This window comes from Cyanistes caeruleus, chromosome 6 (genome assembly GCF_971803275.1).
Source record: "Cyanistes caeruleus chromosome 6, bCyaCae1.hap1.1, whole genome shotgun sequence".
In the NCBI taxonomy this organism is placed as follows: domain Eukaryota; kingdom Metazoa; phylum Chordata; class Aves; order Passeriformes; family Paridae; genus Cyanistes; species Cyanistes caeruleus.
This window is the reverse complement of record NC_141706.1, coordinates 46,015,469-46,038,554: the sequence shown is the minus strand read 5'-3', so window position 1 is coordinate 46,038,554 and position 23,086 is coordinate 46,015,469. Positions and strand designations below refer to the sequence as shown.

Sequence of the window (23,086 nt, the reverse complement as noted above, 5' to 3'; positions counted from 1 at the left end):
CCTGTAGGTCAGAGGAAGGGGGGGCTGCCGTCAGCGGAGCGCCCGGGCCGCTCCCCGCCGTCCCCGGGGCCGCGGCGCCGCGCTGCCAGCGCCGGCTCCACACGAGAGCGGTCTGTTATAAATATCTCTGACGTCCGCGCTGACGCAGACGCTGCTCCGGAGTCTCCTCAATGAACTCGCGTTTTATCAATGAAGCCGCTTTACACACCCGCCGCAGAGCGCGGCCCGGGCTACGGCACCCCCCGACCGCCCCGCCTCGGCACAGGGGCCGCTCCCTATGCCAGTCCCCGGCCTGACCTCCTCCGCGGACACGGCAGTCCCGCGCCACCCGCTCCCGTCCCGTCCCTTCCTGAATGCTCCTGCCCCGGCAAGAGCGCAGTGGGCACGCTCGGCGACTCACCTGCGGGTTCACAGGCGAGCCCATGCTCGAGAATGAGTCCGCCGGGGAGGGGTAATAAGTGAGGCTGTCCCCGGCCGGGGAAGCGCTGCTGCAGCGGGAGGACGGTGCCTCGTACTCTCCAGCGAAGCCCTGGTACATCATGTCGGCTCGGTGCGCGCAAGCCGGAGGTGAGGGATGATGCGACGGTGGCGAAGCGTCCTTGGGGATGAAGCGAGGAGGGGTTGGCTGCGTGCGTCCCTGTGCCCGGTCCGCGCCGCGCGTCTCTCCGCTCCACCGCCGGGGCTGCCTAGGCTGCTGGAGTATCGCGCCGTGCCTCCCTTTTATACCCTCCCGCCGACGTCACCGGGGACGCGCCACCCGCGCCCACGGGGGGGGACCGCCGCTCCGCGCCCGCCCCGCGCCTCTCCGGAGCCGCCCCGCGCGCTCTCTGCCACCGCCCCCTCCGGAACAAACCTACGGCATGGGGCGGGGGCCGGCTGAAGGGGCAAAGGGGGCCCCAGAGCAGAGCAGGAGGGAGCGGCCATGGAGCTTCCCCCCCGCACGGAGTGGTACGGCCGGGCTCGGGAACCCACTGACGCAGATATCCTTATATGGGATACATCCTGTGCGAGGGGGCGTGACTGACGGGAAGCGCTCCAGGCTGCAGCCAAGTGCGGCGGGCGGGCGGCGCGCGGGACGGGACGGGACGGCCCCTCCCCCCCTCGCCTGGCGAGACCCTGCGAGGGCTCTGGGGCACCGGCGCTGCCTTTGGGGGCTGCAGTCCCGCTGCAGGTGACCCCCTCCCCTCAGAGGGGCCCCGCACAACCTTGCCGCGGAGCTAGGTGCTCCAAGGAAGGCGGCGAAGAAGGGGTCTGGGCGACCAGAGGTGCGCTTTGAGCTGCAAATCAAGCCCCATCGCCAGCACCGAGCGGGGTCTGCCCGTAGCTGGGCACAGGTACTCGGCGGACCCCACGCACGGAAAGCTCCTTACACCCCTCCCTGCAGCGAGGAGCGTGTTACACTCGTGTGTCACTACTGACTTGTCTGTTACCTACGTTTGTAATTGTCGAGAGTGAGGGTAAAGGCACAGGGCGGTGGGAAGCCCCGCAGGGAAGCCTGAGGGGCCGCAACCCTCCGTGAAAGTTGGGAGAGCTTGGGAGCAGTGCTCGGGGGGAGGGGGGCTGGGATAGCCGCCAAGAGCATGGGCAAGAGGCCACCGGGAAACCACCGACGAGGAGAGAGAGGGGCGAGGCTCGTCCTTTCCTCCAGTTTGGGTTTTGTTTTGATCCTTGTTGCAGCGAAGCCCGGAGACACCCACCCACGACGGGGATGTCAGGCAGCCCTGGCTCAGGTCAGGCTAAGGTGGGAGCCAGACCGCAGACTCGCCTTGCACGGGAGCCAAGAGATCGCGGCTATAGATAGTAACAGGGAAGCTGCAGCAGGGAGCGTGTTTACAGCAACAAACAGAGCCTGCAGCGCAGTCTCCAGGCAGGAGCGTCACCCAGCCAGGCTGGGATCCTGCTGGCAGCCTCTCCCTCTGTTTGAGCTCATGGCTAAATGCAGCGCTTGATGCTGCTGCTGTTGCTGTTGCTGCGCGAGCAACCTCCGTTCTTAGAGATCTGGGCCACGGGGGCGGGAGAACTGGGCCAGCTGCTATTTCTGAACTGCCCGTCAGAGCAGAGGGGACAGCCAAGGACTGCCGCGGCTCACGGCCCATACTGCTCCCTGGGAAAGGACCTGCGGGGGCCCGTGCTGCTCTCATCAGCTCAGTGCTGGCCTATGGGCTAGTTCATCTCGGGGCAGGCATCAGTCACCCCAGGTTCCAGTGCTGCCAAGGGTTCTTTGCCCCGGCCAGCATTCCCCTCATGCTAGCTACTGAAAGAGTGGGACAAGCACAGTCTCTTTGGCAGCCTCAGGCTGCAGGTGAGGAGGCCCTCAGCACTGCCCAGAGGAGGGATGTGCCAGCAAATTAGCAAAGCCACGACCCTGCCATCCCTGCCAGCCTCCATCCTCTGCAGTCACCATCCCCATCAGGGCCTAGGTTGACACATCTGTGCCCAGCATGGGCAAGAGCCTCTGACACAGCTTCCAGTCTCAGACATTTGCCATTCACAATTCAGAAAAACACTGTTTAGCCCTGTTGTCTAGAAACTGCCCCAGGGTTCCTCTAGCCAAACTACCTTCTCCAAAAGAAGTGTCTGGAAATCGGGGGGGGGGGGAGGGAATCCACTTCACCAAAGCCCACAATATTTTTGTGGTGCCCATGCAAACCATCTGTTGCCATCTCCACTGGTCACCAAGCGTGATCTGTTTGTACCAATCGGAAAGTGCACGGATGCCGCACATTTCTAACACGTGGAGGCAATGAAACAGAGAAAGCGAAAACACATGACGTGGGTTTGTTGTTTGCTCCAAACACAGGGTGCACACATTTTACCACAGTATATGTGAGAACAAAAAAAGGAAGCAGGCGGTACCACAGGGACAAAACAGAGTCAGAGCATGAACCCTCCTGCCTAGGTGAGAGGGTTGCCCTCACCAGCATGCCAGGCTGATGGAGGTTCCTCACCTCCCTTGCCAGCTGGGAACAGGAAGAGGCATTAGACCCTCACAAGTCAATGCAATCTGTGGAGCGGACCGTGAGTTCAGCAAACACTACAACACTGTTAAACCTGTACAACTGGGGCCAGCAGGGTTTTGCCAGGCTCTGGTGCTTCTTGACTGGGCCTCATCTGCAGGGACACACGCCTCTAGGGACTATTCCCTTGCTTCAGACAATCCCACTGCACCTCTGGGTCCTGTGCTGGTGAGGAGGAGGTGGCTGCTGACTTTCACCAACAGGGAGATGGCTCTTCCCAGATGCCTGGCCAGACGGAAGAGGCCATGCCCACTGCACTTCTTGGGGTTAGGTTGTACATTGCACTGGCCCACTTCAGGGGCAAGAGATGGCTGTGCCTAAATTTGGCCATGCACCAGGGGAAAGTTCATGCCAGCAACATGGTCCTTTGGTAGTCTCATGACTGTCTCAACCCACTCTCTGTCAGCAGCGCTGACTGTAGCATGGTTCCATGCTCTCTCTCAAGACACACAACATGATGGACATCTGCCTCCAGCTAACCAGGGACTTTTGGGATCATTGGGAAGGAGACCAAACAGCCAGAGTTCAGAAGCAGAGCTGGCATACAGGAGGCACTGCTGTGGACACAAAGAAATAGCTCCCCTGCACTGAGAAGTCATCACTGCCTGGCCAAGCATCCTGCCCATACTATCAGAGGATCTGCACAATAACCTGAACACCACAGACTTTATGGGCAGGATCCAGGGGCGTTAGTGAAATTCTCCCTGCACATACCTGCACACCCACTGCTCCTGGTGTCCCCCATTGCACTCACTCCCAGCATTGCACAAGGGATCCTGTCCCTCCCCTTGGCCCCAGAGAGGCTTGTAAAGCCAGACAGAGGCTGCAGGGCTCAGAAGAAAACAGGATGGAAAAGCAGAAAAGGTGGTTGAAAAAACAGTGGTGGGAGCCTGCCCCTCTGTTGATATGGCTGGGGAGCAACGGGTGGAGGAAGGGCTCACAGTATGTCATCCCAGTGACCTGAATTCCCCCCAAGACACATTGCAGCTGTCACCATCCCACCTAGCCTGGGAGCCTCCAGGAGGGCAGGGTTCCCACCGCTGCTGGTCTTAAAGGTACAGTGCGTACCCAAAGCAATGTATAAATAGTAATTAATAATCACAGCAGCTGGGTGTGTGACAGGGACATCCTAAAGAATAAACACCACGAGCAGAGACATCCCGGCATCTTGTGGTTGCACATCGCGTGCCATGGGCCGCCAATTACTGCAGATGATGCTGTCAAGCATCGTCCCACTTATTCTCACCACTTTTTGACTGCACCATGGTGGATACTAACTCACCATGATTTACCAAAATATGGATATAATCTAGTATCAATATCCAACTGAGACGGACAAAGACTCTTTAACTGTTTTAGGATTACAGAGTGGTATGTTTATTAGCAGTGCTGGGCCAGTGCTGGGTCACCCCTTAATACTCATGGCCCTGAATACAGGTGAATACAGGCTTTTTATTTACAGAAATATTGAATACAAATACATATTTATAACCCAGTTGCCACCTACTTTCTACTTCTTATGCTAATTAGGAAAAAAACAATTAAACATGCATAGTTTGTTCCTTGAAATGGGTTGGTGGTCCTTTTATGAGTAGAGGTCACAAAAGGGAAGAAGGGATATGGCTCTTCCTCATTCTGACCTTTCTACCTTTTCAATGCAAAGTGACAAATGGATCCTTGGCTGGGCCCCTAGTTTCATGTCTTCAGTGGGTTTCTGATTTGCAATTGTCTTATGTTCTTGAAGTTCCTTACCATATTCTTTGTTTCTAATTATAAGCCCAGCTGAACAAGCATAAAGTTGACAGACAATTGGTTATTAGCCAATGATTAACCTCTAATTTTAGCAAGGCCTCTTACCTTTAATTTTAGCAAGGCCCATCTATTTATTTTAATTAGCTTTAGCAAAGCTTATTTTTAATTAAGGCCTTAGCTTCTCTAAAATCTTGAATTCTTCAAAGTTTATGTCTCAGCCAGGCACAGCTGGACCTTGCTGCACACACTGAGGAACCATACACTGCTCACATCCAGCAGGTGTGAAAGAGCTTTGCCCATCAAAGCACCTCCTCCACACCTTGTTGCCCCAAGGCCAGGCTGGCAGCCATCACCCCACAAGCCAGGGTTCACAACCTGAAGTAATTTAAGCACAAAGTTTTCCAGATAAAACTCAAAATCTCCTGCTGCTGCTGCCACCAGTGTGCTGTGTGTGCCATGGCAGTGTGACAAAGCTGGAACACCATGGCCAAGCTGGCCTCTTATCTCCCTGTCAGCTCCAGCTCCATAGGCCCATCCCAGGGTGTTGTGCATGCTCACAGCTGTAGTCCCAGGCAACTGATCAGCGGAGGGAGAGGGAGAGGGAGAGGGAAAGGGAGAGGGAAAGGGAGAGGGAGAGGGAGAGGAGAACGTGCTCAGTGAAAGGCAGCATGTTCAAGCCCAGTGATAGGCAGGACGATGCAGAACTTTTCTGATTATCAGACAAGATCCAAACAAGGGGAGCACAGGTGTGTTTTATTTCCTTGATGGAGCCCCACGAGATGCCTGCAATAAAAAGCCACACAATCAAGAGAAAGCTTGGGCTTCCTGTTGTGTCCAAGAGCTTTTTGGAGGTGGGAGCGGGATGGTTGTATTGCACAAGCTACCTCTTTCCTGTGTGGCTGTGCAGTGATACTGATGCTGGGGGCTGGGTAAAGGTGTTCTGCTCCTCTATTGGTGCAGTGACTCTTGAGTAAAATGGGTCAAAGGTAGGAAAAGAGGAAGTGCTGAGAAGAAGGAGGAAAATGCCACTGTGCTTAGCTAAGGAGATTTTGTTACAGATGGAGAACAAAGCTGAAGTAAAAGGACAGGATGTTGAAGATTGTTTAGCATGGGGCAGAAAGAAACCTAATTGTTGTGACTGGGGAGTGCTCTGAGGAAAGAAAGGCTCAAGGGGTTTCAGGACAAACAAAGGCTCGAAAAGGATAGTTTGGGAGATAAAAGGACACTCAGTCTTTGTAACTGCCTGAAGAAACAACCCTGCTTCACTGGAGATAGTCCCCAGGTCACCTTTCTCCTGTGCCATTCAGCATCAGCATGCCGGGTGGGCTGGCAGCCCTAGAAGACAGTCATGAACACAAGTAAGGTCTCCCTTTTTTAGTCCTTGACTCTTGTAGTGATGGGGCTGTCACAGGGCCTCACAGAGACTCAGCCTGCCCTGGCCCACGGGCAAGTCACATTCAGCTCCTGCTGCTGAAGGGAAATGCAAGACTTGAAAGCAAGGTGTTTGTACCCATCTCCAGCTGAGCCATGCCTCTGGCTGCACAGCCAGGCTGCACTCAAGGCAGAGCCAAAGGGAGCAGTCAGCTCAGTGCAAAGATGCTGCCACTGCAGGAATAGAGACCCCAGTAACAGAGAACGAGAATAAATAATAAAGCATGGCTAAGTGGTGAGTTTGCCTTCTCCGCCCTAGCAACAAACATTGGGAATACCCCAGGAAGCTGAGGTTCCTTAGATGGTATTTTAAAAATGTAACAAATACAAAATTCAATATTATTAAATTGTCTGGGGTTAACAATGCCATAAATATGTAAACAGTGCGGAGCACTGCCAGCCCAGCCTCAAGGCTTTGATCCTCCCCATGCATCCAGATCTGCCAAGCAATTTGGTTTGGCAGGGGGTAGCTGCTGGAATAGGAAACATCTTTTGTGTTAACTCATTCCTAAGTATCCGTGCAACCAGAGTTAAACATATGCCTGTGCAGAGAGACCTGAGAATAGGACATTTACAGATCATCTGTAAATGTGTGTGCTCTGCTCCACCTCTGCAAAGTGAACAGGGCCTGGAGCAGAGTGCCACTTGCTCACTGCTAGTCCCACAGCTCACAGCTCATCCCAAATTGAGAAAAGCTCTTGCTGTCATCCAGGCCCATACCAGCCTCTGAAGAGATCATTCATTTTTTCCCGTCAAGGTCGTATATTAAACATGTAGACAATAAACACATCAGGGAGTCTAGGCCTGAAAACTCAAGAGGTACAGCAGACCAGTTTGGGACTGTTTGACTTGGTGATTGCACATGAAGGACATGTCCTCTGCACTTTCCTCCCAGGAGTCTGACTGCTAGGGGCACAACCGCCAAGCCAGTGGGGTCAGGTTAACTTGCTTTGTCACTGTTTGCTTTAGGATCGCAATAGAGCTCATTGGGCTGCAAAATTGGCACCTCTACCCATGAGACACCACTTGACGGTGCTGGCCTCCCTGGGCACCAAGTGCCAGTGTGGATGTGGGCAGGCACCAGCCGGGAGAGAAAAGTGCCCTGTGCTTCAACACGCAGCCCCAGTAAGGTAGCCTGGAGGGGTCCCCATACCTGGTTCCTCTAAACAGGTCCCTCCTGCCTTCTCCAGGCAAACCCACCATCTCCCAGGGTGCTGGACACAGCCTGGAGAAAATGGCCTGTTGCTGGTGAGGAGCTGGAGTATGGAGCTATGAATTTGGGCTCACGCTACTGAAATGGCGCACCACACACTTGGCCCCACCCAGCACACACCACCCTCTCAGGGCCCGCTGTCTCCCTCCTGCCGTGTGGCACAGCTGTGCAGGACCCCTTCAGGTCGCCTGGCCCACCTAGACTGGACACTGGATTTTTGGGGTGCTTGTTGATGCCAACATCCCAGCCAGGCTTCCAGATCTCCCCACCTTGACCACCTGCAGTGGCAGGTAGTGTGTGTGGGATTGTATCAGTAAGCACATAGGGCAGTGAACACATTCAATGTGTTTCCACCTTACCCCCAGACCAATGCAGAATCCAGAAAAAACAGCAGAATATTGTAAAAAGCTGTGCTGTCAATCGGCAACCCCAGAGAGACACAAACCACTGTGATGTGCTGGGGTCCGGCATTGGCCAGTGGGTGGTGAACATTTGTATTGTGCATCGTTTGGTTTTATCTCCTTTCCCTTTTATTATTATTACTATTGTTTGCCATTATAATTGAATTTAACTTTGTTTTCAATTATTATACTGTTCTTATCTCAACACACAAGTTTCACCTCCTCCCCGAGTTTTACCTCCTCCCCATTTCACCGGGGCGGCGGGGGAAGAGGGCGGTTGAGCGACGGCTGCGTGCTGCTTCATTTCCAGCTGGGCCTAAGCCCCGACATTCCTGTTTGTGGCCGCCGGGCCCCTCAGCCTCGGGCCCCTCACAGACGCGGCCGCAGGCGCGGACCCCGCGCGCGCCGCACCGGGCACGGCCCGCGGAGGGGGCGGTCGCAGCACGCGCGAGCCCCGCCCCGCGGCCCCCTCGGCCAATCGCGGCGCTGTTGCCGGGGCCGGGCCGGGCGCCTGACGTTGCCCGGGAGACGGCGGGACGTTGACAACACACAGGCCCGTGACGTCGGCGCGTGGTTCCCGTGGAAACGGGATGGCGACGTCATCGCCTCCCCCTCCCACCCCCCCCGCCGGAGCGCGCGTCAGCCGCGCGGGAGGGGCGGGGCCCTGCCGCCACGGCGGCGGGCGGGGCGCGGTCGCCACGGCAGCGGGAGCGGCTGTTGTTTGTTTGGGAGGCGGCAGCCGAGGGCGGGCGGGGCCTGCGGTAGCCCCGACCCCCCCGCCGGCGTCCTGCCCACGCGGCTGGCGGCGGGGCACCTTGGCCCGACCGGGACCGGGCCCGGGCAGCCGCGCAGCCCAGGATCCCCGCGGGCAGGAGGACAGCGGTGTGGGGACTGTGGGTCAGCTGAGTCCCTCCAGCCGGCAGCCCCACGGGCGGCTCGTGGCTGCTGGGCGCCCCTCAGCCGTGCGCCGGGAGGGCGCGGGCTGGTAACCCGAGCAGGGAGATGGGCTCAGGGTTAAAAATAATGCCGCTGAGAAGGAGGGTTTATTTTTAACTGGGATCCGTGGTGCAGGCCTCTGCAATGAGGAGCCTGGCCAGTGTGAACAGTCCAGCTGTAGGAACAGCCGGGATGGATGGATGGATGGATGGATGGATGGATGGATGGATGGATGGATGGCAGGTTACATAGTCTGAGAGAAGTGCACATGAGCTCTTGCCCTGCTGCAGGTACTGGCTGAGCACTCCCAGCACATGTGCCACAGGTCTGCTGTGTCTGTCATCCAAGTTGCTGAGTGGAGTGTGGATGTAAAGTGCATGTCCAGCAAACCTGAGAAATCCAGCTTTGAAACAAGCGGAAAGAAACTTAAGAAGTGAACCACAGATGTTGCAGTGTTTTCTGGTCCATCTCTTGGAAGAGTGGCCTGATCTCCCAGCATCATCCTCTGAAGAGCCTGCTCTGCCAAAACTGTCCGGCAGACCACACAGTGCTATCCATGCTCCTGTCACCAGCGGCGGGGGTGCCCAGCAGAGGCCAGACAGACCAAATGCTCCTCCCGGAGCATTCCGGGGCAGCAGGGGCTGCTCCAAAGAGCCCCGCTCCTGGTGCAGTTTCCTCCCTGGTAGCCGGCCTTTGGGTGTTCCTTCGGGCGTCTTTCTCTCTGACATCAGCTTCCTCCCTTACAATGTGTGGCAGCCAGAGCTCTTCTAGGTGAAACACCGGACGAGGAGAACGGCTGGCAGAGGGACTCACCCACCGTCATCCCCGGTTTCCCCTTGCCAGGGCCGGCTGGGCGCCTCCCTGAAATCCCAAAAGCTGTCTTTGCACCGGGGGTTGCGCAGGAGCTGCTGGCAGATGGGAGAGGAGGGAACCTCGGGGCCGCCCCGGCCTCGGCCGCTGAGCCCGGTGCCTGCGGGGTGGGAACTCCCAGCGACTGTTCCCGCCGCCATCTGCTGAGGCCAGCAAACTGGAAACCAGCTGCTTGCCCAACCCTCGCCAGCAGCCAGGCTGCTGTCATTGCTGTTTGCTTTACATCAGCTCTGTTTAGTTTGGCAGGCTGAGGGCAGCAGGTTCAATCCGGGCGATTTTACGAGGGCTAGTTCCTGTCCCACACCCCTCGGTGGGGAACACGGTGTACGTTGAGGATACCCTCGCCCTGCAGCCCCAGGGCAGGAAAGGGCGCGGCTGAAATTAGTGTTTGCTTCTCAAGGGCAAGCCTGAAGTGCCGGTGTTTGGGAAGGTAATCAGCGGGCGTGAGAAAAGGCTTTCCGCACGGTCAGGGCAGCTCCCCGCATTCCGCGGGTACCCGGTCACCCGCTCCCGGAGACCGCTGGCCGTGTGGGAAAGTGTGGGTAGGTGGTCAAAGGCACGAACCGCGCCTGGGGTTTGGGGCTGCAATGCAGTCACCTGCCAGGGATGGAGGGATGTCCCACCAGGACGTGTACCCTCCCACAGCCTTTGCCCCGGGCAGTGCGTGCTACTGACACCCACGCAGGGGGGATGCTCCTGATGCATCCAAGGCAGCTGATGCCCATGGTATGAGGGCTTCTCCTCCATGTTTCATGTTTACATGAAAGGAAAAATGCCACTAATTACTCCAATTATTCTTGCTGCTTCCCTCATCCCAAAACAGGCTGTCAGCCCTCTGGCCCCATCCCATCCCAGGGCACAGGCGAGAGTGCTGCTAGCACAGGGGCTCACAGCTCCTGAGCTGCAGGGAGCAACAGTGAACAATTAACCCAGTGTCCTCCTCATTTGCTCATGCCTCATCTCAGTCAATTGGATATTTTCAGTGCCATATCCTGCCAGCCAGGGCTGCCACTGAGTTGCCACCCTGTCTACTACAGGACCTCACCTGCAGGAAGGGAGGGAACAGTGGGGCAGAGGACAGGGAAGGACCAGCAGAGCAGAGGACAGAGTTCAACACCCAGAAGTGCATCTGCCCAGCCCTGCTCCTCCTGCTCCATCCCAAACCTATCCTGCCCTGTGTCACACAGGTGCTGCTGAGCGATGCTGTTGGACAAGAGCAAGCAGCTGGACAGCTGAGATGTGAAGGGGGTGGAAAGGTAGCCCTGTGGTGCTCCTAGTCCCCTCCTGCTCGAGTCACGTATTTCATTTATTTGCACTAGACATAGGAGCATGTAGACATGTGACAAGCCAGTTCAGAGAGCTGACCTGGATGGAAACAGAACACTTTATTTCAGCAGGTTGAAGGTCAGCTGAGGCAGCTTGCTGCTCAGGCTTGCCATGGGCTAAACTGCCAGGGTTCCCTCCCCACTGGGGGACCCCATTCCCACTGCTTGACAGGTCCAGTTCTCAGCTGTGGGGTGGGGAGTTGCCCTCTGTCCCAAGAGAAAAACCTTTGCTGTCTTTTGTCAGTCTGTCCTCTGCCATTTTATCATGGTAAACTGGTTGAGAACAGAGTCAGGAGTCAGCCAGTGAGTGGAGAAGGCTAGGTCCCATGCCAGGAGGAATGGGAAAAGCCAGCCTACGGCAGCTCAGCTTGCATTGCTGCAGAGCTGCAATTTGGGTGGATGGGCATTCACCTGTGCTGGCACGACACAGGGTGTGGTGCTGGCAGCTATCCAGCTCTCTGTATATCAGCTGATTCAAATCTGGGAGGCACAGCCAGCACCTTCCGAGCCAAGCCGGGGTGTACAGTGCTGCTCGGGAACCTTGCAATGAGCTGTGCTAGAAGGCAACTAAGCCCAAAAAGACAAAAATGATGGCTCCTCTGCTAGAACAGCTCCTGGATCTGGTTTGCCAGGCAGTTGTGTACAGCTTTGCACTGGCACAACAGGGAGGATCTGAGTGAGCTCTGCAGAGTTACTATTGCTTACACCACTTCAAACAGCCTCAGCACCAAAAAAGGGTAAGCATGGCCACAGAGGTGACTTCAATCAAACAGGGCTCCAGTTATCAGCAGAGTCTCCGAGTCCAAGCCTGGGGCACATCTTTACTGAATTGCTGCACTAATAAAGGAGAGCTGGAGCTGAGCTCCTGCAAGAGGGCTTGTCCTTTCATACAATATTTGAATATATTTGCACTTCTCTGCCGAACTGAGAGGTGGCTAGTTGGCTGCTCTCCCATTCCAGTATATTCCAAGTCTATAACATTTTTGCTCCCTGAAGTATTTCAGTTTCTTTGTGGATTTCTTTTTTGCTCTGGTGCCAGTTCTGGCAGGTTTAGTGACCTCTGCCCCCGGGCAGCATTCCACATCGGTACTGGAGGGGGCTGAGTTACTGCATTACTATGCAATAGCATTACTTCTCTCCTGTGTCCGCACTCCTTCTGTAGGGGCTTACAGAGCTGCTGCACCCTCCACACAAATACTCTCCCTCCGCACACACTCGCATAATCTTTGGGATGCACCCCCGTATCCTACACTCCTCGGCTCTAATTATTCTCTCCCTCCCTAGCAAGAAGGAGCACTCTGGAGCGAGCTACTCACTGCGATCGTGACTGTTGTGAAACAGTTTATCTTCCTACGGGAGCGGCAGCCCTTGCCTGTCAGCCTGTGCCTGGCGCTCACAACGCCTCCAGCACTCGCAACCCCGCTTCCTTCTGCCTGACGTGCACATATGCACGCTCCTGCACGCACAGCCGGCCCTCCTCCGGCATGCCTTTTGCGCCCGCCGCTTTCCCCGGGGATCGTGCCAGCAAAGGGGATGCGGTGGTGTGCTGAGGGGGGCTGGCGCCAGTGGGGGATGCATGAGGAAGACAGATATGGGTCCTGTTGGGAACATCCCAAGGATGTAGTTCTCCCAGCCCAGCCAGTTGCAGATTGGGTGGGTGGGCTGGTGGTTGCACATGGACCACAGCCCCCTCGTCCTGCGGGTTTTCCCTCACCCAGCAATGCCTCCTCGGGAGCAGCCAGACAGAAGGTATGGGCATTCAGGCAGGCACATGCCCGGAGGGGGCGGGAGTCGGATGCCGTGGCCACCGCAGAGGCTCGGCGGTGTTCCCAGGAGGTGACTCTTTAGGAAGTGGGTGCGTCCTGCCGGTGCCACGGCGGGAGGCCCAGCGGGAACTGCGTGGGAGCGAGGAGAGCCAGGGAGCAGGCTGGGTCCTAGCCTGACCCTTGGTCATTAGCGAGAAGGCGGCTTTGACATGAGTCAGCAGGAGAGCTGAGCACAGGGTAAGAAGTACCCAGAGACTGGAGAAGCAGGGAGGTGCCAGTCAACATCGTGACACGTCCTAATTACTTTAGCTTGTGCTATTAAATTTACTTGCTTGTACAAGAAACAAAAGCAAGAGGCATTCCCTAAAACTCCCTGTAGGCTGTGGGCTCTAGTGCCTTACCCAGATGTTGTCAGACTCTTCCTATGTCAGACACAGAAAGGAGTTCTGGTCATGCTGCCTCTTGCCAAAAAAATTCCCAAGCCGGCAAGCCCAAAGCTCGCTGACCTGCCTGGCTAGCTTGGGACCGAGCACCGGAGTATCGCTGACGAATACACCACCCGTGAGGGCCAGGCGTGGAAGGAGCCACAGCCCACACGGGCGAGAAGCCCTGCGTAATGCCCCCGCCGCCTGTAGCTGGGAAATGGGCATTGCTGCGGTCAGCCAGCACGGGACAGGATCCCACGGCTGCTCACCACCGAGAGCCTTACGTGCGGGAGGCCAGCCCGGGGACCGGCCCCTGCGCTGTCACAGCGGCTCGGCCGGCCTCAGGCACAGGTACCCCGGAGCAGCAGGAACCACAGGTAGCTAGGGCAAGAGCCCCCCACATCTCCCGCATCCGATGGCAACAAGCTTCCCAGCACCCAGTGCCAGTGCTTGCCTAGCCCTGTCAGAAACCTCTGTGTCCCCACGGGCACACCTGCTCGGGTCCCACCGGGAGAGCAGCCTCCTCCTGCTGTGGCTGCTGCCACCTAACGGAGCCGCTCCTCCTGCCCGGGTGAGATGAGAGCGGCAGTGCTCTGCGGCGGCCAAAGCTTGCACATGCCGAGCTGCCCGCTTGTGCCCGCTGTGCTGCTGGGGGAGCGCGTATGACCTGCCGGCCCTGGAACGGGTGAAAGCCCGGAATATGTGTCACACCGCACGGCAAGGAGGAGAGCAGGTCTCTCGCTATGGATGTTCGCCCCTGAATGTGTTTGCCACACTCTCGGGACGCACACACCCGGCACACACACCCGGCACACACACACCCGGCACACCTCCGCACCGAGGTGTCGCCTGCCGCCGGTGGCCGAGCCTCTGCTTTGTAGCGGCTGAAAGCAAAGCGGCTCCCAAGCGACGCGGGTCACGGCAAGATGCTTTATATAACCCACCGCCACAGAGAAAACCAAAATAGCTGCCTCCCTGCTGCTCAGTTCGTCTCTTCCATCAAACACGGATAAAATTAGAGCAGGCCGTGACGTGCACCTACGTCTGCGCAGGGACTCCAGGGAGACGGAGGGAGCCGGCTCAGAGCTCTGCCATTAGTGGCACAGCCTGCCAGAGCTTTCAAGTAAGATCTGTCAGCGAGGCTGGTGTGTGGCCGCAGGGGAGAGATGTGTGGAAGAGGAGGCGGCAGGGGGGAGCACGGCTGCCGAAGGCTCACGGGGACGGCTCCATGCCTCATCGCTGCCTTTTGGGAATGCGGGCTGAGCGCTCACACGCAAGCTGAGCTGCAGCGCTGCGCTGACCCTCGCTTTTCCAGCATGGACACCACCCTGGGCGGAGCAGGGCTTCTCTCAAGGCTCTGCTTTCACAGTGGCCGAACTTCTGAGCAGAGGAGTGCTGGAATAGGAACACTAGCCAGAGCTTTCTAGCAAACTTGCTTCTGTGGATTGGAACCCAGAGCTGCTGCTGTCCCCTGGGAGGTGACCTGCGGAGCTGGCCGACTCCCCTTGTCTGCTGACTTTGCTGGTAGAGCCATAGGCTGTGTAGTACTGAAAGGAGGTGAAAAGCTGACTCAGAAAACACTGTGTGGAGACTCAGACCCTTTAAGAAAAGAAAAAAGAAGAGGAAAATAAATCCAGAAGAAAAGCCTAGAAAAAAGCTGGAAAACAGTCATTCACACTCCTGTATAGACACACAGATTAGGTCTGAGATTTTCCCTGCTGACATGAGAAATCTCAATTGCTCAAAGCTTCTGATTACTAGGTAAAAATAATAGTGTCATTGTCCAAAGCACACACAGATGAAAGTGTCTTAACTTCTCTTTTGAATATGTTGGTTTTGATATTTTTTGCCTGGTCTGAACAGAGGAGAGGAGCCAGGAATGTGGTAATCTGTTGTTCTGTGACATTGCTCTGCTCTGTGACTTTGGACACAACTTTCCCTGATGTCTGTGTGTCTGTATAGGTGCTTTGGTGTCCCATCCTGAATTCTGGGCCTAATGTTCTCCATCCTCATTCAGCTGACAAGCTGAAGACTTGTGAAGGGGAGCAAGTTAATATAATGTCAAACACTAAAGATAACAAGAGCCCGTGAGAAAATTTCTGTGGTTTTCCTTATTTATGGAAAAACAACAACAAAAGACAAAAGGTTTAAAACTGTTTTTCTATCCTGAGGAGCATGTGCCCACTTGTGAAGGTATTATATGCTGTGTCCTCTGGACCTTTGCCACCTTCTCCCTCCACCTCTGTCATATGACAGTGCTGAATATGTCTCCTTTTGGAGAGTTGGCTCAGACCCCAGACAGATCCTGGAGACAGGAATCACTGATATATATATAGCAGCATGGCAAGAGGTGAGTGAGGCAGCCACAGGAGCAGTTCCTCATGCTGGGCTCAAAAAAAAAAAGCCAAGCCCCAAACCACTCAGAACAAATGAAGCCTGTTCATCTTCCCCACGAGTTCCTGGAGGTGAAAGCAGAACAGGAGCAAAGTGACTGGATGAGAGGAGGAATATCTGTGTCACATGGTGAGGTCCCTCCTCACTCAGTCCTGCCCTCAGCCTGCAAGGCCAGCTGGAAGTTGCTTGCATATCTTTGGGGACATTGTTTGCTGAGTATCCATTGATGACTGCTATCTCACTAGTTTCTGAGGAATTGCCCTGCTGCAATCCAAATGTCCACCATAGGGTGCAGAACACCTGGTGTGTCCCCTGTATGATCTATTATCTTCTTCTCCTTTGGCCAATGATAATTCCATGGGATATGGAGTGCCTGGAGTGGCACAGGCTGGTGTTGTGTATTCAGTGAGGCAGTTCAGAAAATGTGATTTGGAATAAAAGGACTGTACAGCAAAATCCAGCTTCCCTGGTTGCTACCAAGGTCTGTGTGACTCCCCCAGCCACAAACTCCTCAGTGCACAACTCAGTGCAGCCTCATAACCCTGCAGTGCTAATCCCAGTGGGTCCTGCCGGGTGCTGCCCATGACAGTGACCCCACGTGCGACCCCACGTGCAGGCAAAGCTCCTGCCACTAGGCAGGGGACATTCATCTTCTGGCTGCCCAGGTTCTTTCATTCCACTGAAATTGCTTGTTTATTTGTAGCAGAAAGCCTCTGAGAGAAGAGAGAAGACAGAAGTGGAAAGGGCCAGCAAGGATGGGACAGGTTAGGAGGAGCCACAAAACCTGTCCTTTCCCCACAAGCCACAAGTCAGCCCTGCTCAAGCCAGGCTGGTTGTTGCTGAAGAGTTATGAGACACCAAAGGCAGCTGAGGCAGCCAGGGACAAGCTGCTGTGAAAGTGGAGAGAGGGTCACACATCTCCATGGCCCAGAATATTGTAAGCATTTTGTGCTTCCACTGCTCACACCTTGTCTGTGCCTTCTACAAATCAGCTCTTGAGGACTGGAAGGTGTAACACATGCACATGAAATATCAGGGCATATTTGTTGCAGGAAAGGGCAGGAGAGCATTGTGATACAGTCTGGGATTTTCCTGAGGCTGTTGGAGGACTGGTTTTACCAGCGGGATCTCTGCTGGGATGAGATGAATGGGAAGCAGGATTAAATTGCAATTCCTCTTACGTCAACACTTGACAGAAGACTTAATGACTGGGATTTCCCTCTGATTATCCTGGGGGAAATGGAGATCATTCTACGAGCTCTGAGCTCTCGTCCAGTGTCAGGCAAAGAGCCATTCTCAGGCTGTTTGAGTCTCTTTAGATGTCAGGAATAAAAATTGTTTCCTGTGAGCAGCAGTAATGAGTGTCCTGGCACAACTGTGGTCTGAAAAGGATACTTAGAACAGGAGCATCTTTTTCCTCAAACCCTCAGCATATTTCTCTTTCGTAACTGTTCTGTAGCTCAAAATAAGCTGCCCTGGCAGCAGTTGTTACTTGCATAAAGGGGAAGCTGAGGCCCTCAATGAGGTCAAAGGGAAGAGCACCCTGTCTAGACCAACATCCCTGGGGATTTCAGCCCCTGCCTCCTGGAAAACCCCCTGGTCCAGAATTGCCCTGGTGAGTCAGAGACACTTGCACAAAGCCAGCACTGAGACAAACTCCAGAGCTATCCCACTACTCTGACACCTCTGGGGAAGGCTTCTGCAGGGCAAAGGAAATTTCCACTTTGCTCTTACCCTTGATCTTCATTAGCCTTCATACCCATGGTGCAAGATGGATGAGAACCTGCAATTGCACATCCTATCCATCTTCACCAGGTATTCTTCCATTCCCTCCAGCTAGAATGTGTTCCTTGTGCAGCTCTCCAAAAGGCCTGTCCACTGATACTCTCCATATCAGATGTTGCAATGGCCAGCCACGTCTGTGGTGCTCACTGAGACAGGCACACTGGCAAGGCTCACATGGCCCACTGGCCTTGGGTACGATGCTTAGGAGTGACTTAGGGACTTGCTGCCTATGGCCAACAGTGAGCAAAGCGGTATCTCCAAAGTACCTCTCCCCTGGGTTTTGGGGTGCCCCCTGCACCCCACCCAGCCCAGTAGCTCAGTTTGCCTTTGCAGAAGGAACTCCTCAATGCAGAAGTTGCCCATCTGCACCAAATGGCCACGGAGGCTGTGGTTTGGGTGACCCACCCTGCTGCCAGAAATCTTGCTGTAGAGGAGTTATTAATATTCCTATTGCCCACGTGCCATGCTGACTAGCTTCCAGAGATAAGTGCTCTGCTCATGTGCCTGTGGAGAGAGGGGACTTCCCAGGCCTAATTCAATGCTTCCCATTCCTGCTTTCTTACACACCAATCTCTGCCGAGGCTATGAATATGTCCTGCTGAATCAGTGTTCATCCAGCCAACTTCCCTTTTTCACAAGGGGAAATATTTATAATCTAACAGTCAAGCCACCACGCAGTGCAGCTGGTGGAAGACATCCAATAAACATCCCATCTAACTGCTGCCTTTGCTGCCAAGCCTCCTCCAAGAACTGGGAGCATTCAGCTGCGCTGTTGATATACAAGAGCTAATATTCATTATGCCGTTTGTTAGATGCTGGTCATTCTGATGAGTTGCAGGAAGGAATGTTCTTTACGTTAATCTTCAAACAATCAGCAAGGTTGTTCTGAGTTGAAAAAAATATGTCAGTCTGGAAGAATTCATTAAGTGTTATTTTCAGTGGGGAACCTGGTTTGGTACTCTCCGTTAAATCTATCATGACAATATCTTTGAAATAGATAGTGTTGCTGCACATAGATGTCCTCTTTTTATTCTTACCAGGTGATATGAGGATAATATAATTCTGAAATCATGGCTCCATAGCTACAGCTAAGATTAGTTTTGTGTTTCAAGTTAGAAATCCAAGCTCTCTATAGTCTTGGTATTTCCTCTCCAGTGTTCTTGCAATTACTCTCAATGTATAAGAAGGAAAGGTCTAAGAACAGACAGATAAAAATGCTAAATATCTGAAAAGTTAAAAATAATTAAAATTAGACCTTGAAGAAATACAGCCTCTAGTAACAAAACCTTTCAACATTTAATCATCACTGTCATAGAATAATAAAAAGACTTCAGGCTTCCTACACAATAAAATCTTCTTGCTGTCATGTGCAAAGCCTACACAAGAGTGTTTACTTTTTTAATTTCTGAGTATTTTTCACATTACTTTTGACATGTGAAAGTCTCTCTGGATGGTTGCATTAGGACTTCAGTTCAGAATTTTTCTTTTAAAAATACCACTGAAGTCACAGCTTGTCTTAATTGGGAATTATTTGAAAGAGTTGCTTTTAGACACACTAATACTTAAGCCTTTCCCGATACCTAACCTGGTATTTTTCCTCATCTATTTCCCTCAGTTGCTGTCTCCTCACAGCTTAGGCAGCCACCTTTCTTCAGAGTGAAATTGATTATGTTCCCATCATGCACAACTGGAGGACAGGTTCTGTCACAGGCTTGCAGTTACCAAAATCTGAAACTGATTGTAAGGAAATACCTTTACAGGCAGCTCTAGAAAGCATCTGATTAAAATAATGCAGTGATATTAAAAAGCATTGGAATTTGTATCGCTGGCAGAAAGATCCAGATTTTTAAAAGTGAGTGTATGTTTTAAGAAGGATAGTGTGTCTTCTTCTGAGGGCCTCTGGTTAGGTCTAACTCATAGTTGTTTGATGCTGGAGTAAAAATGTCCTGTCCTTTTGCTGTGGATTTCTCTATTGTCCTCCTATGCCATATCCATCTCTAGCCTTTATCAGAAAGAGGACAGTGGAGGAACTCGTCTGAGTGGTCTGGAAGCTGGCCTGAGGGTCCCTGTCAGGTGGCAGGGATGAGGTGAATGAGGACTCGAGCTGAGCTGCAGGAAGGTGGACCTGACCAGTCACCTCTTAGTTAAGATGCTGTACACCTTACACAGGCAAGGACACAGCTCAGTCAGACTTGTGCAGAGCATCAATACACAATGTAACTGCTGATTAGACCTTGGTTTTCAGCATAAATTCAGTTTGAAGAAATCTGGAATGAGATTTATCTCACTAGATTTGGGTGTCTGGTTCAGGATGAGAAGACGTCTCTAGGATAACTTCCTTCTCTCCATTGCTTGGAAAGAGGATGCAGCCCCCATGGCCCATGAGATGCAGAGATGTGCATTTAATCAGATGGATCTCAAGAGCAGTCTTTTAAGAAAAAGTAACTATAAAGTTATGCCCCAAACATCAAATGTACTCACTTCTGTGTTGCTTTGAGCCTGCAATGTGATTCACAACTGAAAGAAAAATAATGGTATGACGACACTGGAGAGTTTGCCTGTTGAGACAAGACAGTATCCCAAGCTTCTATTTTTTTAGAGTTGTGGCTTAGGTAACAAAACTTCTTTTGTAGAGATTCTTGAAAGCCTGTGTAAACAGTAATTTGTTACCCTCCCTGAGCAGAGGCATGTTTATCACAAAGGTCAGAGGAGGACAGGGCTGAGGCTTGAGAGGAGGTAACAAGCCAGCTGCTTCTTGCAGAACTTGAGGGTTTCTAGGTGAACTCTGCATTGGTGTTTTCTGGAAAAGTTAATCTCAACACCGTTGCTGGTGAGCAGGAAAGACCAGCAGGCCTCTGCTGGACAGGGAGCTAACACAGTTCATGCCACTGGGGATGTGGGAGAAGCAGGGCTTTTCCTGGAGCCATCCACTGGGAATGGGCTTCCCTTGAGCTCCAGGAGGGCAGTAGGTGAAAGTTGCTGGGAAGCGAAGTGGGAGGTTTCCTCAAAAAGATGGGAGGGCTGTCAGGCTACTACTTAAAAGGTGAAAACCTGCCTGGCAGCAGGAAAAGCTCTGGGGAGAGAAGAGAGAAGAATCATGAATGCTCGCTTCCTCAAAGTGGTTTGTTTGTGATTGAATCTGGGCTGTCCTTGATGAAGGATGTTTTGTTTCCCTAAATGAACTCATAACTTAGATTAAGCCTCATACACTTGATTTCAAGCAATTCATATCCTTGCAGGATTTTGAAGTACTTTGTAGGAATAACTTTAGTCACTTGATGAAATGGAAGCAAATACATACAAATGTACTGTAACAATAGTTTGTCTCCTCAAAGGATTCAACTCAAATGATTCTTGATATCTAAAGTTGTTTTGTTCCATGCCTCTTACCCAAACACTGTATATTTTATCTATATGTCCAGCACACAGTATATGTGATCTCTGGGACAGATTACAGGAGAGACAAAGCAGTGCAGTGCTGTTTTATGGCTGTTTAGCCACTGATTTATTTTTAGTTGATCGAATAACATCTCTATCTGGATTGTGATCATGATGATGACTTTGAGAGTTATATCCCAGCAATGAGTACAAATATAGCCCCTTGAAAGAAGTGGCCTTGCACTTTCCAGAAGTGGTGGATGGATAATTTCACATGGTTAGTAAAAACACTGATTAGCATTGTAAAGCATATGTAATTTTTATAGAATTTTCTCAGTAGCTTGTAGCAGATTGCCAGGTGCAAGGCAGAATGAAAAAGGATTAGAGCATAAAAGTAAGTCTAGAATAGCTTTTAGGAGGAACATTGTTTCAACTTTTTATTGTCCAAAAGAAGAAAATGCAAAAATGCCACAGCAGCTGACGCAGAAGCAGTAAAATAAAGGTTTAATTATGTAATTCATACACATTGTTTCATGGAGAGAGCAAATTAGTGTTGTTTTCTTCCATTTACCATAGATAAAAGATACATTTTGGTGTGGCAGGAATTGACTACTGCTAACACTTTGTGAACTTTGTCAGATGGGAAAAATTAGAAATTTGGTGGGAAGAGGCATATTTTCTTCAATGGCCTTTGCTGTCAAACTATAGAGACACCCAAAGGTTTCCATTGCTCTTCTGATAAAACAGAACTGAAAGCTGAATAATTCATTGCTCTCTTCATCATATTCAAGACAGCAGTAAAACTGCATTGGGGATATTTGGAAAGATAGAAGGTATCTTTTATCACATGGACAAAATGGTTTGAATTTGGTCAGTGTGTCATGATTGGCAGCTGATGTTAATGTTTACTTTGGGGGTACACCCATTTGCCTATGGATTGGCTGCAGTGAGAACCTGCTTCCAGCTGACTGCTGAGCTCCCACAACGCTTAACACAGCAGATTAGTCTAAAATAGGTCATCACTTCATGCGGAAAGTTGTGTAACAAGTTATCAATCTCTCCTTCACCTCTGTTCAGGGTTTTTGAATTACAGGAAGCATTTAATTTTGTTAGCCTCCACTATGTGGAAACATTAAGGCATGTCCCTGCAAGACTGTTATTTCCTAACCTGCAGCTGAAAGGATCTTCAAATGCTTTCCCTCTGCTGTAAGTAACTTTGCACACTCAAGGGAGATTGCCCCATTGCATGTTTAAGTGCTTTAAAGCCAAAAGCTGGGGATTGTGAAGAGACTCACTGCAGCTCTGTACCATTTTATTTCATAACACACTGAGGCATTAAAGGATCTCTGAGGGGGTTTTATAATTAGGTCTGAACTTGCCTGTGTGGCAGTTTCTAGAATAATACATCCACAGGAGGAGACTACAACAGAAAGCAGGGGATAAATTTGTCGGTCATAAATGTAACTCATCTAAAAATGTACCATGACAAAATGGGCACAACAGAAAGGGATTGTAGTCAGTCGTTTATTTGCTTTTTGATGGCTGAGTTCACATTTTGATTTTAGAAAACGAGGCTACTTTAACATGAATTAGCAACTTTCTCTGGAAAATAAGAGATTATTGAATGGTTTAAACATGTTACAAGGCTGGATACATATCACTGGTTTGAGGAATGTTCTGCATGAAGAAATTTGTTGTGCTGTGCCTCTTTCATCAGGAATTTTATATCTTCATATTCTAGTAATCTGTGTTTCTTAAAGTTTGTGAAACAATAACTATTTCAGCCTTAAATGCTGCAATGGGAAGAATGTTCTCATTTGCAACTATAGTTTGACATATTGCAAAAGGGCAAAATATTTATTTTATTATGGTTACGTTTCCAAATAATTTAATCGTCCAAGTAAGGGAAGGTTTGTGAACTGATAAGAAAAATAAAAATGTACTGAAATGTCTATCAAGTGACTGTAAATCCCACTTCAAACAATAAACTGGAGCTTAAAGTAAGGGCAAAGGTCTAGTGCTGGGAGGTATTTGTTGTTTTGGGGTTTTTTTTTCTGAAAGTTTTTTTCTTTGTGAAGGTTTTTTTTATTTCCCTCCAAGCAATGAGGTCACTCCACCTCTGTACATTTGGGTTTAGTGCCTGTTCCTGCAGGAGAGTTTAATCATATTTTCTCAGTGAATATGAGCACAAGCAGACAAAAGCACTGAACTTTCTTTAAAATCCTCCACAGGTTAATATCCAGGCATGAAATTTGCCACTTAAAGCCTCTTCAAATTGAAGTTTGTACCAACTCCTTGTTATTGCTTAGCCTTAAAGACATATTTTGACCAGAGAGAGAACACAGCTGGTGATGTTTAAGGAATAAAAGTGGAAAAATGGTGTAATTTTTTTT

At 51.8% G+C, this 23,086-nt stretch overlaps 1 protein-coding gene and 3 long non-coding RNA genes across 4 annotated transcripts in view; 2 read left to right on the top strand and 2 right to left on the bottom strand.

The window, feature by feature from the left end:
* The window catches only part of FOS (Fos proto-oncogene, AP-1 transcription factor subunit), a 2,696-nt gene extending 1,788 nt beyond the window's left edge, over positions 1-908 (bottom strand). Inside the window, exon 1 of the mRNA XM_086893235.1 lies at positions 125-908. Within this exon, the coding sequence (XP_086749361.1) occupies positions 125-541 (417 nt within the window). The 5' untranslated portion in view covers positions 542-908. The remainder of the gene's footprint in view (positions 1-124) is intronic.
* Positions 1-8,118, top strand: part of LOC147652650 (uncharacterized) — a 12,391-nt gene extending 4,273 nt beyond the window's left edge. The window contains exon 2 of the long non-coding RNA XR_015288102.1: positions 1,678-8,118. This is a non-coding gene — a long non-coding RNA (uncharacterized LOC147652650). The remainder of the gene's footprint in view (positions 1-1,677) is intronic.
* On the bottom strand, positions 4,371-8,124 carry LOC147652649 (uncharacterized). Its single transcript, XR_015288101.1, has 2 exons — positions 8,052-8,124; positions 4,371-6,104 (listed from the first exon to the last, which is right to left on the bottom strand). It is a non-coding gene; the product is annotated as an uncharacterized LOC147652649 (long non-coding RNA).
* A 3,326-nt stretch (positions 8,125-11,450) lies between these two features.
* Positions 11,451-13,924, top strand: LOC147652648 (uncharacterized). The gene is made up of 2 exons (XR_015288100.1): positions 11,451-11,682; positions 12,230-13,924. It is a non-coding gene; the product is annotated as an uncharacterized LOC147652648 (long non-coding RNA).
* The last annotated feature ends 9,162 nt before the right edge of the window (positions 13,925-23,086 follow it).